Source organism: Oncorhynchus mykiss, chromosome 23, assembly GCF_057628025.1.
Source record: "Oncorhynchus mykiss isolate SJ-2025 chromosome 23, ASM5762802v1, whole genome shotgun sequence".
Classification (NCBI taxonomy): Eukaryota; Metazoa; Chordata; class Actinopteri; order Salmoniformes; family Salmonidae; genus Oncorhynchus; species Oncorhynchus mykiss.
Window position 1 is genome coordinate 2,423,984 of NC_143044.1, and position 16,563 is coordinate 2,440,546.

The 16,563-nt window shown below is 41.4% G+C and overlaps 1 protein-coding gene across 1 annotated transcript; it reads left to right on the forward strand.

Annotated features, from left to right (window-relative positions):
• The first annotated feature begins 10,270 nt into the window (after window positions 1-10,270).
• On the forward strand, window positions 10,271-15,834 carry LOC149972462 (uncharacterized). Its single transcript, XM_090218044.1, has one exon. It carries the CDS (start codon window positions 14,986-14,988, stop codon window positions 15,832-15,834), a length of 849 nt encoding a protein of 282 aa, XP_090074170.1. The 5' UTR covers window positions 10,271-14,985.
• The last annotated feature ends 729 nt before the right edge of the window (window positions 15,835-16,563 follow it).

The following is a 16,563-nucleotide window of genomic DNA, read 5'->3' on the forward strand; positions in this document are numbered from 1 at the left end:
AGTTCTGTTATACTCATAGACATGATTCAAACAGTTTTAGAAACTTTAGTGTTTTCTATCCAAATCTAGTAATAATATGCATATCTTATCTTCTGGGGATGAGTAGCAGGCAGTTGAATTTGGGCATGCATTTCATCCGGACACGAAAATACTGCCCCGTAACCAAGAAGTTAATGAAAGTAAAGTCACAACAGTAGCCACCCTTTGCCTTGATGACAGCTTTGCACACTCTTGGCATTCTCTGAACCAGCTTCACCTATAATGCTTTTCCAACAGCCTTGAAGGAGTTACCACATATGCTGAGCACTTGTTGGCTGCTTTTCCTTCACTCTGCAGTCCAACACATCCCAAACCATCTCAATTGCGTTGAGGTAGGGTGATTGTGGAGGCCAGATCTAATGCAGCACTTCACTCCTTGGTCAAATAGCCCTTACACAGCCTGGAGGTGTGTTAGGTCATTGTCCTGTTGAAAAACAAATTATAGTCCCACTAAGCGCAAACCAGATGGGATGGCGTATCGCTGTAGAATGCTGTGGTAGTCATGCTGGTTAAGTGTGCCTTGAATTCTAAATAAATCCTTGACAGTGTCACCAGCAAAGCACCCCCACACCATCACACCTCGTCCTCCATGCTTCATGGTGGGAGCCACACATGCGGAGATTATCCGTTCACCTACACTGGGAGACAAATTCACCTTTCAGCAGGACAATAATTTAAACAAAATGTTAAATACACAAGTTGCTTACCAATATTGACATTGAATGTTCCTGAGTGGCCTAATTACAGTTTTGACTTAAAATCAGCTATGGCAAGACTTGAAAATGGCTGTCTAGCAATGATAAACAAACTTGACAGAGCTTGAAGCATTCTTAAAAGAATGTACAATATTTGCACAATCTAGTTGTGCAAAGCGATTACAGACTTACCCAGAAATACTCACAGCTGTAGTTGCTGCCATAGTTGACTAACATGTGTGTGAAAAGTTCTAAATGAGAATTGTTAATTTAAAATTTAAAAAAATAATAAAAAGTTATCCATGTTGAATTCCAGCTGTAACAACAAAAAATGTGGAATAAGTCAAGGGGGATTAATATTTTGAAGGCACTGTAGCTAAAATGGTCCATATTGTGATTTGAACACACAACCAAATGCTTTAGACTTCATCATTACATTCACAAGTTTAAGGACCAGACATTGAAATGGGTTTATCATATGCATTGTGGAAATGGGATGAATGTGTGAATGAGAATTCAAAAAAGGGAGTGCGACTGAACCAGAGGGCTGCAGATGAAGGATCTGTGGGGTGGACTCTAAAGTTTGGCTCGTAGTCTCAGGGAGAAGTCATCACCTGGCCGTGGTAGTTAGGCTGTTGTGGTGAGATCCTTGGAAGAATATTGGATAGAAAGGGGCTAAGGGGATGCAGGCTGCAAAAACTTGATGAGGCTAGCAACGTGACATGCACTGCAGAACAATGAGGAGGAATGTTAGTTTGGTCAGATTTAAGTAGGGTGTGAGTGTTGTTTAAGGAGAGGGAGGACAGGTGTGGAGGCTGATTGCAATGAGTAGCAGCTGGTGCTTGTTGAGTTGCTACGGAGCAGCATTCAAGGCAACTAGTTAAAGTGGCCACATTTAAGTCTTGTTCTCTCTAGTTACCTTTTTAAAATTCTTAACACCATTATCTGTTGTTGTGGAGGTAAAGTGTGGCTTTCATTTGTGCCATGTATAATAAATAGATTGTTTGTGGTGAGGTTATTTTGTTTTCTCCTGCATGTTGTGATAGATCAAGGCTCTCCAACCCTGTTCCTGGAGAGATAACATCCCGTCGGTTTTCGCTCCAACCGTAATCTAGCACACCTGATTCTAATAATTAGCTGTTTGATAAGCTGAGTCAAGTTAGTTACAACTGGGGTTGGAGCGAAAACCTACAGGAGGGTTGCTCTCCAGGAACAGGGTTGGAGAGACCTGTGATAGATGTTATTCCAGAATAAACAGAGATCCAGTCAGGTCAGCCAGGAGAATATAACTAAAATATGTTACAACTAACAGGCTTGGCTGCAGGGTACCGGGTGGAAATTCATTTCAGGTTTTCTTTTGATACACTTTTACATGTGTTACTATTAAGAGAGTGTTATGAGAAGACTATGACTGTTATGGGTAATTTTGGGAAAAGCAGTAACCATGGGGCAATGGATGCTGGAGGGCTAGAGATAGAAGGATGTGTAGCAGGCTCCTGTAGAGACGTGGGATGGTGTTTGGTTTGGACCGTCATGTGCCATGTTTGTTGCCTTGGCTCACGTTTGGCTAAGTGTTCCCAGAGTTTCTGATTGATACTGGAATTTTGTCTATGAACTGGCTATGTGAAGTATCATGTTGGACAGATCAGGTTTGGATCTGATTTTGACTAATACCCAGGCCTCTGTTTGACACAGGAAACTTGAAATGTCTAAATGTTGATTTGTACACAGGACAAATGTGACCAAATGTTATTACAGTAATGTGCTGCATAGTGTGAATCACGAGTGGAGGAATGTAGGTAACTTTCATCTAGACATGCAGTGGTTAAAGAACATATGAGGGTGAATGACGCTGGAAGTCAAAACGTTGTCAACCATGTGAATTATATGAATGAATGTGTTGGTTTCTTACCACGCAAGGTTTAAGAACACCAATCTAAGGAGAGGAGTAAAGATTTATCAGAGACCTCCCTGTCAGTCTCTGGACCATATGTCCGTGTATGCGTCCGTCTGTATGTACGTGTGTGCATATGTGCGTGAATCACCAGGGGTCTCAGACAGGGGCCAAAACTCCATGGGAAAGGGGTTCATTAAAACTATGGCTTCAATACGTCACATTATAAAGCCCCATCTCCAGATGTACTTATGGTCATTTTCAGGGACCAGAGACATGGAATGAGACGGTGGTACTTTAATTTCAGTGGGCCCCACAGATAGAGCCCTCCCACTGGACACTGATTCACCTCAAACAGCCATTGTCCCCGCTTCATCTTAAACTACATATCTACACTGCTCCCAGTCAGTGAATGGAGCTGTGGGTTTGGATAAGCCGTCTGAATCACACCAAAGGAATCTGGGCCTCCACGCCGCCTTTGTACTGAGACCAGGCCCCATGGTGTCACGTATGTGTGTGTGCTGAGGCCGTGGAGTCTGTACTGTGTGTGTGTGTGTGTGTGTGTCTGTCTTAATATCCGTATCTTTCTGTGTTTAGTTGGATGGCGTGAGGTCTCATAACCCCATAGCTCATACTATACTTACTCTGAAGGGTTATTAACACATGAAAAGTAGACCGTCTGCAGGAGGGCTATTTTCTCCTGTTTAGGAGGCCCCTCTATTAGATCCCCATTCACTTTCAAAAACAAACTCACACATACACACACTCGGACTCTGCTCACTCTTCACATTCGTCTCTGTAACAAACTCTAGAGGCACTCAGCTGAATTATTTTGTCATGAATGTGATTAATGTCCTAGTGGGCCACTGGCTGTGCAATTAACGCTACGCACACACACATGCAGTCTCAATTCTATACAGTCAGTGTGTGTCAATAAAGGTTGAAATTTAGAAACTGCACAAGCACACATACTTACAGACTGAAACTTACAGACACACATGTACACACACACACAGACGTAAATTTGATATCTCATAATAAAAAAAACTCTGGTAATGAATTCCCCTGTGTGCTTCTACACATCTGGGAACCTTTTAGAGCCTGTGATAGATGTAGTAAGCCAGCCAACTGAGTGTGTATGCTTTATTTGTCCTCCATTTCTCTGTCATTCCACACATTCTATATGACAAATCTATCCTTTGTCCATGTGCCACTAATCATAAGTCCTAATCATTACAATATGAAAAGTACCTGTTACTTTCCCAATTCATGTTTGCAATACATAAGATATAGAAAGCCTCAGTCAGATAAATGTATAACATTTTTAGAGTAGAACATTGAGATTAATGTTCATAAAAACTTGCTTATCAAACATCTGTACGTCATGTACTGTACCTCTGCCTAGCTGCTCTCTGGTTTCAGCCCATGGCTTTGAAAAGGCATAATTTTTGTTGGTTGATTTTAACAGTGATATCATCAAGATTATCACATGGGCCAAGGAATACAAACATACACATTCTGCCAAGATGAATCCAGGTCACTTGGTCCTGTTCAAATATACTTGCCTCTTCTTTTTTTTTTTTTTTTTTTTTCTTTTTTTACAATACAAAATAAAAGACAGCATATAAACACACACAAACATCAACGACATCACCCTGCCCAGACCCACCTGCTCACCCCCCCAACCATAGCTCCTCCCACCAGCCTCCACTAACCGGTTTCATCAGAAGGATGTCTCTGATCAAAGAGACTATAGTTCTGACTCAGTTCCCCCACTCAGCGTTCCAAGGGCAAACCTGTTTACTTTAATGTGTTCGTAATGACCAGCGGTTCAGTAAAATTTCCTGTGCATTCACAAATGTGATTATCCTATGTTTTATACAGTGCCTTCAGAAAGTATACACACCCCTTGACTTTTTCCACATTTTGTTGTGTTGCAGACCGAATTTAAAATGTATTACATTTAGATTTTGTGCCACACAATACTCCATAATGTCAAAGGGGAATTATGTTTTTAGACATTTTTACAAATTAATAGTATTCAACTCCTGTGTATGTCAAGCCTAAATAAATTCAGGAGTAAAATATGCTTAACTAGTCAGATAATAAGCTGGATGGACTAACTGTGTGCAATAAGCATGACTTAGCCACAAAGGATCATTAGCTTCTTTTAAAGCTGTGAGTTGTTTCACATCACAAGCGTGTAGGCCTATATGCCTAGTTGGGAACCCTGTAATTTGGGCAGCGCACGTGGCAATAGGCCTAGCTAATTAATAAGATGCGGCTGTCAGTGAAAAGCAATGCATCTAAAATATGTGTGAAGATAATGTGTCTTCAGTATAATTTGAAATTCACAAGTAAAAATTTGCTTAATACCTCACTAGGGTACGTGGGACTAGCGCCAAATTCATAAACAGAAATACTCACTATAAAAATTCATAAAACATACAAGTGTTATACGTTGGTTTAAAGAGTAACTTCTTGTTAATCCAACCACGGTGTCAGTTTTCAAAAAGGCTTTACGGCGAAAGCTTACCATGCGATTATCTGAGGACAGCGCCCAGCAGACAAATCATTACAAACAGTTACCAGCCAAGTAGAGGAGTTACACAAGTCAGAAATAGCGATAAAATTAATCACTTACCTTTGATGATCTTCATATGGTTGCACTCACAAGTTTCCCATTTACTCAATAAATGTTTGTTTTGTTCAATAAAGTACCTGTTTATATCCAAAATCTTCCGTTTTGTTCGCACAATTTTTTTCAGTAATCCACAGGCTCAAACGCAGTCACAACAGGCATACGAAAAATCCAAATTGTATCCGTAAAGTTCGTAGAAACATGTCAAACGATGTTTATAATCAATCCTCAGGTTGTTTTTAGCCTAAAATAATAACGTCGTCAAAATAAAAGATAAACAAGAAAGGCTCACTCTCGGTCGTGCGCATGAAAAACCTCTGGGACACTGTAGGGTCAACTCATTCAGAGTGGTCTTACTCTCTCATTTTTCAGAATACAAGTCTGAAACAATTTCTAAAGACTGTTGACATCTAGTGGAAGCCATAAGAAGTGCAATTTGAGTCCTAAGTCAATGGATACTGTAATGGCATTCAATAGAAAACAACAAACATAAAAAAATCCCACTTTCTGGGTGGATTTTTCCCTGTTTTTTGCCTGCCATATCAGTTATGTTATACTCACAGACATTATTTTAACAGTTGTGGAAACTTTAGAGTGTTTTCTATCCAAATCTACCAATATATGCACATCCTAGCTTCTGGGCCTGAGTAGCAGGCAGTTTACTTTGGGCACGCTTTTCATCCGGAGGTGAAAATAGTGCCCCCTACCCTAGTGAAGTTTTAACAAGTCACATAAATTGCATGGACTCACTCTGTGTTCAATAATATTGTTTAACATGATTTTTGAATGACTATCTCATCTCTGTACCCCCCCCCACATACAAATATAGGTAAGGTCCCTCAGTCGAGCAGTGAATTCCAAACACTGATTCAACCACAAAGACCAGAGGGGTTTTTCAATGACTCACAAAGAAGGGCACCTATTGGTAGATGGGTAAACATAAAAAAGAAGACATTAAATATCCCTTTGAGAATCGTGAAGTTATTATTTCCACTTTGGATGGTGTATCAATCACCAGTCACTACAAAGATACAGCCATCCTTCCTAACTCAGACGGAGAAGAACGAAACCGCTCAAGGATTTCACCATGAGGCCAATGGTGATAGGAGATCTCAGGATGGATCAAAAACATTTTAGTTGCAGCTGTAATGACTGCCAAACGTGATTCTAACATAATTAGACTGAATACTTATATGATCAAAATGTAGATTTTTTTTCTTCCGCTGAGATAGTGTTTTTTTATGTACATCGTTAACAAAACATGACAATTTTAATCCCACTTTATAACACAACAAAATGTGGAAAAAGTCAGGGGGCGTGAATACTTTCTGAAGGCACTGTGCATTCGGAAAGTATTTATACCCCTTGACTTTTCCACATTTTGTTACAATTCAGCCTTATTCTAAAATTGATTTAATTGCCCCCCCCCCCCCCTCAATTTACACACAATAATCCGTAATGACAAAGCAAAAACAGGTTTTCAAGCATTTTTGCAAATGTACCAAAACATTTTTTGTTGAAATATCACATTAACATAAGTATTCAGACGCTTTACTCAGTATATTCTTGAAGCAGCTTTGACAGCAATTACATCCTAGAGTCTTCTTGGGTATTGGCACACCCGTATTTGGAGAGTTTCTCCCATTTTTCTCTGCAGATCCTCTCAAGCTCTGTCAGGTTGGATGGGGAGCGTCGCTGCACAGCTATTTTCCGGTCTTTCAGGTCAAAACCAGATCCTGAATCCAAGAGGTAAAGAGTAGCAGACAGGCTCGATGACAGGGCAGGCAGAAGGGGCAGGCAGGCGGGTACGGAGTCCAGAAAAAACAGGCAAATCAAAGGTCAAAACCGGGAAGACTAGAAAAAAGAGAATAGAAAACAGGAGCAGGGAAAAAACAAGCTAGTTGATTTGAAAACATACAAGACGAACTGGCACAGAGAGACTGGAAACACTGGGATAAATACACTGGGGAAAATAAGCGACGCCTGGAGGAGGTTTAGACAATCAAAATAACAGGTGAAACAGATCAGGGCGTGGCAGTTGTCAGTCAATAGCTGGCTACCAACTAGCTAGCTAAGTAGAATTAGCATTGGTTTAGTGTAGCTATCACTGCGTGTGGTGCAGCTCATGAGAACGCTGCAATCAATTCACACTATCAGCGATGGCCTACATTTTACGGGTCATCCCAGTCGACCTCCTCCGGCAGTCACACTTTAAATATTGTACAAGTTAATCTGACTTTGGTTATTCTTTGGAACCGTATTCCCTTACACAGTTTAAGCTAGATTGCATTCAACATAACTTGCAGACTGGTCTGTATTAGTGTGGTGAATGCTAGCTCATTAGTGCATACTGTTCCATGAGTCACACTTTTAGCATACCTTTTACGGTATCATTTCAGTGTGCTTATGCTTATGAGTTACACGCATTTTAAATAGGTGGTCCTGCCTGTCAGTCCATCTTTGCGTTATACAGTGCCTTGCGAAAGTATTCGGCCCCCTTGAACTTTGCGACCTTTTGCCACATTTCAGGCTTCAAACATAAAGATATAAAACTGTATTTTTTTGTGAAGAATCAACAACAAGTGGGACACAATCATGAAGTGGAACGACATTTATTGGATATTTCAAACTTTTTTAACAAATCAAAAACTGAAAAATTGGGCGTGCAAAATTATTCAGCCCCTTTACTTTCAGTGCAGCAAACTCTCCAGAAGTTCAGTGAGGATCTCTGAATGATCCAATGTTGACCTAAATGACTAATGATGATAAATACAATCCACCTGTGTGTAATCAAGTCTCCGTATAAATGCACCTGCACTGTGATAGTCTCAGAGGTCCGTTAAAAGCGCAGAGAGCATCATGAAGAACAAGGAACACACCAGGCAGGTCCGAGATACTGTTGTGAAGAAGTTTAAAGCCGGATTTGGATACAAAAATATTTCCGAAGCTTTAAACATCCCAAGGAGCACTGTGCAAGCGATAATATTGAAATGGAAGGAGTATCAGACCACTGCAAATCTACCAAGACCTGGCCGTCCCTCTAAACTTTCAGCTCATACAAGGAGAAGACTGATCAGAGATGCAGCCAAGAGGCCCATGATAACTCTGGATGAACTGCAGAGATCTACAGCTGAGGTGGGAGACTCTGTCCATAGGACAACAATCAGTCGTATATTGCACAAATCTGGCCTTTATGGAAGAGTGGCAAGAAGAAAGCCATTTCTTAAAGATATCCATAAAAAGTGTTGTTTAAAGTTTGCCACAAGCCACCTGGGAGACACACCAAACATGTGGAAGAAGGTGCTCTGGTCAGATGAAACCAAAATTGAACTTTTTGGCAACAATGCAAAACGTTATGTTTGGCGTAAAAGCAACACAGCTGAACACACCATCCCCACTGTCAAACATGGTGGTGGCAGCATCATGGTTTGGGCCTGCTTTTCTTCAGCAGGGACAGGGAAGATGGTTAAAATTGATGGGAAGATGGATGGAGCCAAATACAGGACCATTCTGGAAGAAAACCTGATGGAGTCTGCAAAAGACCTGAGACTGGGACGGAGATTTGTCTTCCAACAAGACAATGATCCAAAACATAAAGCAAAATCTACAATGGAATGGTTCAAAAATAAACATATCCAGGTGTTAGAATGGCCAAGTCAAAGTCCAGACCTGAATCCAATCGAGAATCTGTGGAAAGAACTGAAAACTGCTGTTCACAATTGCTCTCCATCCAACCTCACTGAGCTCGAGCTGTTTAGCAAGGAGGAATGGGAAAAAATGTCAGTCTCTCGATGTGCAAAACTGATAGAGACATACCCCAAGCGACTTACAGCTCTAATCGCAGCAAAAGGTGGCGCTACAAAATATTAACTTAAGGGGGCTGAATAATTTTGCAAGCCCAATTTTTCAGTTTTTGATTTGTTAAAAAAGTTTGAAATATCCATTAAATGTCGTTCCACTTCATGATTGTGTCCCACTTGTTGTTGATTCTTCACAAAAAAAATACAGTTTTATATCTTTATGTTTGAAGCCTGAAATGTGGCAAAAGGTCGCAAAGGACAAGGGGGCCGAATACTTTCGCAAGCACTGTAGTAGTATTATTCTAGCGACTGTTCTTATTCTATCATATGGTATTGTAGCAATGTCTTCATTCTAGTCTTCACGAATTAGTACTGTCATTAATTAATCTTTTGCTTGCATTTTGTTATCTTCACGTCTTAGTTCTATCATGTATTTTAGGCTGCAACTCTTGTGTGGTGAATGCTCGCACAGTGATATTCTTTGCTTCATTTTCTATACACAGTATGCCTAATGGCATGGCTGCACGTGCATGGTTAGGTTCTGTATCCATCACCTTGCAGAGGTGAATGTTTGTGCTAATTCATGCATTGATTGTTATGTTCTGTATCATCTGCACATACTCGTTATGGCATGGTTGCTATTATTGCTATTGCCAATAGAACACAGTGAGGTTCGTGGTGACAGAGGCCAACACTAGCTATCCCTTCCACAGCATCTACTTGGAGCATTGCAGTACGACGGCACACCATTTTAAGGTGGTAGTAAGCAAGTTTATGCGCACCTGGTTAAATAAAGGTGAAATAAAAAATTGGCAAGATGGTATAACATTTTATTTTTTTTTACCTTTATTTAACTAGGCAAGTCAGTTAAGAACATTCAATGACAGCCTAGGAACAGTGGGTTAACTGCCTGTTCAGGGGCAGAATGACAGATTTGTACCTTGTCAGCTCAGGGATTTGAACTTGCAACCTTCCGGTTACTAGTCCACCACTCTAACCACTAGGCTACCCTGCCGCCTGGGGCGGCACGCTCACTGTTTATATTCAGACTTTGCTTGGGCAGTGAGTTACCCTGAAGGAGCAGAACCTATTTCATCAAGATTTGCATGAAAAGTGCAGGTGTTCAGATTAGCAATGGCATGAAAGCAACTTAATTTGACCCCCCCCCACTTACTTAAAAAAAAAAAATGCAAACATAGAAATTAATACCTTTTATTCATGGTTAAAAGACTACGTTTAACTCAACAATATACAGTTAAACATTGAAACGATGTTACATCTAGCTCCTTCATAAGAACGGTGTGTTTTTGACATATAAAAGAGTACATCCTTAACCTATGGAAAGATAAAGGTTCAAAATGAAAATGTGATGTATCTCATGCTTAAGATTATTTATATGAAAAAGTACATTAACAACAGTTGACTAATGTGGATCCTATTCTTGTTCTCATTATCACATTCTAAAGCTAAAGTTATGTATTGTTGCTAACTACTTTATTAAGGGATTTTTTGTTGTTGTTGCTATGACTGTGATATGTGGTTGTGTCACCCAGCTATCTTATAGGTCGACTTTGGGCACAAAAAACATTCCAACTCCACCCCTTTCTCCATTTTAAAACAGAAATGGGGTGTGCCTTTGGTGGATCATTCCGGTCATGCGCGACGACCAACATAACTAGTTTGTTAGCTAAGCTAACCTCTGTAGCTAGCCAGTAACTTCTCCAGTATGTGTTGACGCAATTTCACAGGATTTGTTTTTGGATGGAAGCTGTAGAGCTCGGTAAGAAATAGCACTTCTGTAGCCAAATATCTTATTTATCAAGTTGTTTCAAGCATTAAATGACCTGGTATGATCATGCATTGGTCAATTAATTGTTTAAGGATGTTTTTTATTTTATTTTGCCCAAAGTCGACTCTGGGTAAGAGTGTCTGCTAAATGACTAAAATGTAAATGAAAATTAATGAATTTGTTGGACATAAAGTTAATCGGTATCCAAAATAACATACAGTATATGACATTAATAGGCAGCCAAGCCACTGTATTCCACTAGATCGGGGATGGGCAACTTTGATGGGGTTGGGGGCCACACATTGTTTTTACTCATCATGGGGGGACATAGTGGCTCGTGGGTCTGCATACCCTCATTTCATGCAATTCTACTTATTTAGCTGTGGGGCGGAGAGGAATTAACAGATTTACAGCTAATTTCCTGCAAAAGGGTTTGCCGTTTTTAGTATGATAACTGATGATCAATGGGCCCCACCCCGGTCTGTAATACGACCGTGCTTACCACAAGTTTAGATAGCTGGCTGACATACTAACTTAGCAATAATAATTTAAAAATGAGCACTCATGGGCTAAATGAGTGACTATTAATGCACAAATTTCGAAATATACAGTGAGTTGAGACCCCAACTGAGTTCCCCCCAATTAAAAAGAGTCCCCCCCTGCACTACTTCTACTATTACTATACTGCTACTAATACTATCACACAACAACTGTTGATGAGATTATGACTTGTTCTTTATTACTATAACATTGATTTTCATAGTGTGTGGTTTGCTAAATACGATACTTTCTAAATTCCATAATGTTTTATGAAACATTTACATGGTAGTCTGGCTGACAACAAAGATGATTTGGTTAACCCACTGCATGTGTTTGAGATTTTCATACAGTAATGTACTCTGGTCAATGTCAGAATTAAAGGGAAACCTGAACTACAAAGTTATTAGTCATCTGAGTGAACTATCCCTTTTAAGTAATCTGGGTGAACTATCCCTTTAATAAAATATGTCAGTACTGTTATTTTAACAATCTGGGTTAACTGTTCCTTTAATAGCATCTGGTCATACTGTTCCCTTAATGTTTCCAGAACTGTGACGGAGCTACGGAACGCTACCCTCTCATTGGTCGCTCAATTAGCAGAGTTCTGACTCCAGATGTTCTAGAATTTTCAGAGAGACCGGAAATGCAAAAGCAGCATATCATTCCACATTATCGCTCATTGACCGTGTTCCCCTAACAGCTAAAACAGCCCACACGTTCACATACATACACCCACACACAAACAAACACACACATGCAGTGACGGGGTCATACATGGTCTCACTACCAGTCACAGTTCCACAGTTATCAACCAACTGTTGGCACCAAACATGACAACAACATTGTAATTATAATTCTAACTAGAGAGTAATTATCTTGGAACTTTTAGTGCCAATGTGTCACTGACTGAAATTCTAAATCTCCAATGAACTTTGGCAAACTGTGTATATCTGTGTCTCTTCTGAAGCTGCTCGGAAAATAACATCAAGACTATTTTTCACATTAAGACTGTTAATATAAAATACTTCAACATGCAGCATGGCTGGATACCAAACAAAAAGTATTGGTTGATTGGGTACTAGACCTGGATGTCCAATCACTCCTGTGTGTAAACATAGGCAGACATAGGCTCAATCCAAATACCCCCCTATAGCCCTCCCCCTCCATTTTGTGCAATCCCTCGATCCTCATCGAGTCGCAGTGCTGTCCCAATTCAACTTTAAGGGAGTGGTAGTGCCTTTTCAGCACTCTAGTTTGGGGTGGCAGGTAGCCTAGTGGTAAGAGTGGTGGGCCAATAACAGAAAGGTTGCTGGATCAAATTCCTGAGCTGACAAGGTAGAAATCTGTTATTTTTCCCCTGAACAAGACAGTTAACTGTTCCCCGGTAGGCTGTCATTTTAAATAAGAATGTGTTCTCAACTGACTTGCCTAGTTAAATAAAAAAAAGATATAGTTGGCCCTCCAAACAAAGGAAATTGAGATGCATGATTACTTCATACTGAATCGTGCAAAAAATGTACAGTTCAGAGAAATATGTTAGTTAATCTAGAGACAAGTGATTATGCATATTTTAAGTCAAAGTTAATTCACAAAAACCTACTTATTAACAAGCTATCTAGCTGACTAGCTAACATTATCCAACTAGCTAAACATTTAGTTTGCTATATGGGCATTTGACATTTATATGAATTGTAATTTGTGTTGTTTAATGTTTTAGGGAATCCTGAACAATCCAGCCAGTCATCTTGAGAAATCCAGCTGATGTAAAGAATCTAACTTGCTAACTAACTACCTGGCTAACTTGCTGCAAATTGAATGTAGAATTTTTGTAATTTTGCCTTTATTAAAAAATATTTCAAAGCCAGTCACTTTATTGTAGTAACGTAACGTTAACGTTAGAGATTGGAGATATTTGCCAATGCAGGTATCGTAGCAGCAGGGCTTGGAACCGGTTCAGGGAACTGAAAAGTGGAAAAAAAATCATCAAGATTCATAAACGAAACCTGGAACGAAAGTGATCCATATGTTCCGAAACAGAAACATTATTTTAAAAGCATTGGAACTGGTTAATAACTTTATTTACGTTCCAAGCATTTTTTCTAGTCCCACAACAAAGTGCTTATGCAAAGCCCTCTCTTTTTCACTTACTTAAGTCAAAAATATTTGATTGTGTGTGCTTGGGCTACCTGCCACTCACCCCACCCAAGCATCGGCTACTGCACTGACATTACAAGCTTGATTCAGAAGATAGGGAGAGAGATTTTTAATTAGCTAGAGAATTGGTAAACTTTTTCAATGCTAGTTAAGGATACTATACGCCTAGTTAGAGATAATGCATGTCATAGCAAGATTCCCAGCGCTTCAAGCCTCAACCCTCTCTCCCCACCTGCAAAATTTCAGTCGCATTTAGTGCCTTAGGCGACACTTGTCTGTCCATCATGCATGTAAACAACTAGCTTACCTGCTCTATCCGCACTGATTGGTGATTATTTGACCCTACTGGTCATCTATGAACATTTGAACATCTTGAAGAACCATCTGGCCTTAATGACCATGTACTGTGCGGTACTCATATAATCTCCACCCGACACAGCCAGAAGAGGACTGGCCACACTTCAGAGCCTGGTTCCTCTCTAGGTTTCTTCCTAGGTTCCTGCCTTTCTAGGGAGTTTTTCCTGGCCACCGTGCTTCAACATCTGCATTGCTTGCTGTTTGGGGTTTTAGGCTGGATTTCTGTATAAGCACTTTGTGACATCTGCTGATGTAAAAAGGGCTTTATAAATACATTTGATTGATTTATTAAATGTTTTGTTTTTTTAAATGTTGATTTCACAGGTTAAAAAACAAACAGAAAGGAACAATATAAATCGGTCCTTTATTTTGGTTCAAATGTCACGCCCTGACCTGAGATATCTCTGTTTTCTTTATATTTTGGTTGGGTCAGGGTGTGACTAGGGTGGGTACGCTAGTTTTTGTATTGTCTCGGGTTTTTTGTATGTCTAGGGTTTTTGTAGGTCTAGGTGATGGTGGCCTGATATGGTTCCGAATCAGAGGCAGCTGTTTATCGTTGTCTCTGATTGGGGATCATATTTAGTTAGCCATTTCCCTTTGGTGTTTTTGGGATCTTGTCTATGTGTAGTTGCCTGTCAGCACTTGTTTGTATAGCATCACGTTTCATTTTGTTATTTTGTTTGTTTGTTCCGTGTTCATTCTTTTAAATAAATAAGAATGTTCGCATACCACGCTGTGCCTTTGTCCGATAACGAACGTGACAGAAGATCCCACCAAAAATAGACCAAGCATCGTGGTCAGGAGGAATGGACCTGGGAGGAGATTCTGGGTGGAGCAGGACCCTGGACGTAGGCTGGGGAGTATCGCCGTCCTAAGGAGGAGATAGAGGCAGTGAAAGCGGAACGGCGATATTACGAGGAGTTGTACCAACGAGACAAGCACGAGAGGCAGCCCCATAACATTTTTTGCGGGGAGGGCACACAGGGAGGTTGGCTGAGTCAGGTTGGAGACCCGAGCCAACTCCTCATGCTTACCATGGGGAGCGTGTGACTGGTCAGAGACCGTGTTACGCAGTTATGCGCATGGTGTCTCCAGTTCGCATTCATAGCCCGGTGCGCTCTATTCCAGCTCCTCGCATTTGCCGGGCTAGAATGGGCATCCAGTCAGGACGGATGGTGCAGGCCCAGTGCTCCTGGTCTCCAGTACACCTCCTTGGACCAGGATATCCTGCGCCGGCTCTGCGTACTGTGTCTCCGGTGCGTCTGCACAGCCCAGTGCGTCCTGTGCTGCATTGTGCCAGCTCTTCGCTCCAGATCTCCAGTGCACCTCCTATGCCTGCTCCCCGCACTCGCCCTGAGATGTGTGTCTTCAGCCCGGTACCACCAGTGCCAGCACCACGCATCAGGTCTCCAGTGCGCCTCCACAGTCCAGAACTTCCGGCGACAGTTCCCAGTCCAGAGCTTCCGGCGACAGTTCCCAGTCCACAGCTTGCGGCGACAGTTCCCAGTCCACAGCTTGCGGCGACAGTTCCCAGTCCAGAGCTTTTGGCGACAGTTCCCAGTCCAGAGCTTCCGGCGACAGTTCCCAGTCCAGAGCTTCCGGCGACGTTTCACAGTCCGGAACCTCCAACGCCATTTCACAGTCCGGAACCTCCAATGACGGGCCACAGTCCGGAACCACCAATGACGGTCCCCAGTCCGGGGTCTCCGGCGACGGTCCCCAGTCCGGGGCCTCCGGCGATGATCTGCAGTCCAGAGCCTCCGGCGATGATCCATGGTCCGGTTCTACAGAGGCGGAGGAATCAGCGTAAAGAGGGGGGGCTGCGTCCAGAACCGGAGCCGCCACCGAAGGTAGATTCCCACCCGGACCCTACCTATAGGTTCAGGTTTGCGGCCGGGAGTCCGCACCTTTGGCGGGGGTCCTGAGATATCTGTTTTCTTTATATTTTGGTTAGGTCCGGGTGTGATTGGGGTGGGTACACTAGTTTTTGTCTTGTCTAGGGGGTTTTGTATGACTAGGGTTTTTCCTCGGTCTAGGTGATTTGTATGTCTATGGTATTATTGTTGTCTCTGATTGGGGATCATATTTAGGTAGCCATTTCCCTTTGGTGTTTTTGGGATCTTCTCTATGTGTAGTTGCCTGTCAGCACTCGTTTGTATAGCTTCACGTTTCGTTTTGTTATTTTGTTCAGTGTTCATTATTTTTAATAAATAAGAATGCACGCATACCACCCTGCGCCTTTGTCCGATTCTTATAACGAACGTGACATCAAACCGGTTCAGAACTTTGTTTTTCCAATCGGAACAGTGGAAAGAAACAAAAAAGAATGGTGGTTCAGAACGAAGAGATTGGAAAATAATTTGTTCCAACCCCTGCTACCCCTAGCTAACGATTTTCTTCCTTATTGTGTAGTGGAGGATAAAAATACCTGTATGCTATGGATGTGTAGCTATGTAGCCGATCTGTGTACTGACCCTGAAAACGTTTGGTATAAATATTAGTTCAGAACAGTAGTTTTAATTGTTCTAGCTAAAGTGACTTCACTGGTAATGATTGAAGGAAAAGTGACTGTTAAACCGCTATGGAATATAAGTCCTGCTTCTGTACTACTCCACATTGAACCGCAGCCAGAGGATGGGTACAATACAGGTACA

Excerpts from the sequence above, each read along its gene's own strand:
- LOC149972462 (XM_090218044.1), top strand. The coding sequence starts at position 14,986 with ATGCGCATGGTGTCTCCAGTTCGCATTCATAGCCCGGTGCGCTCTATT.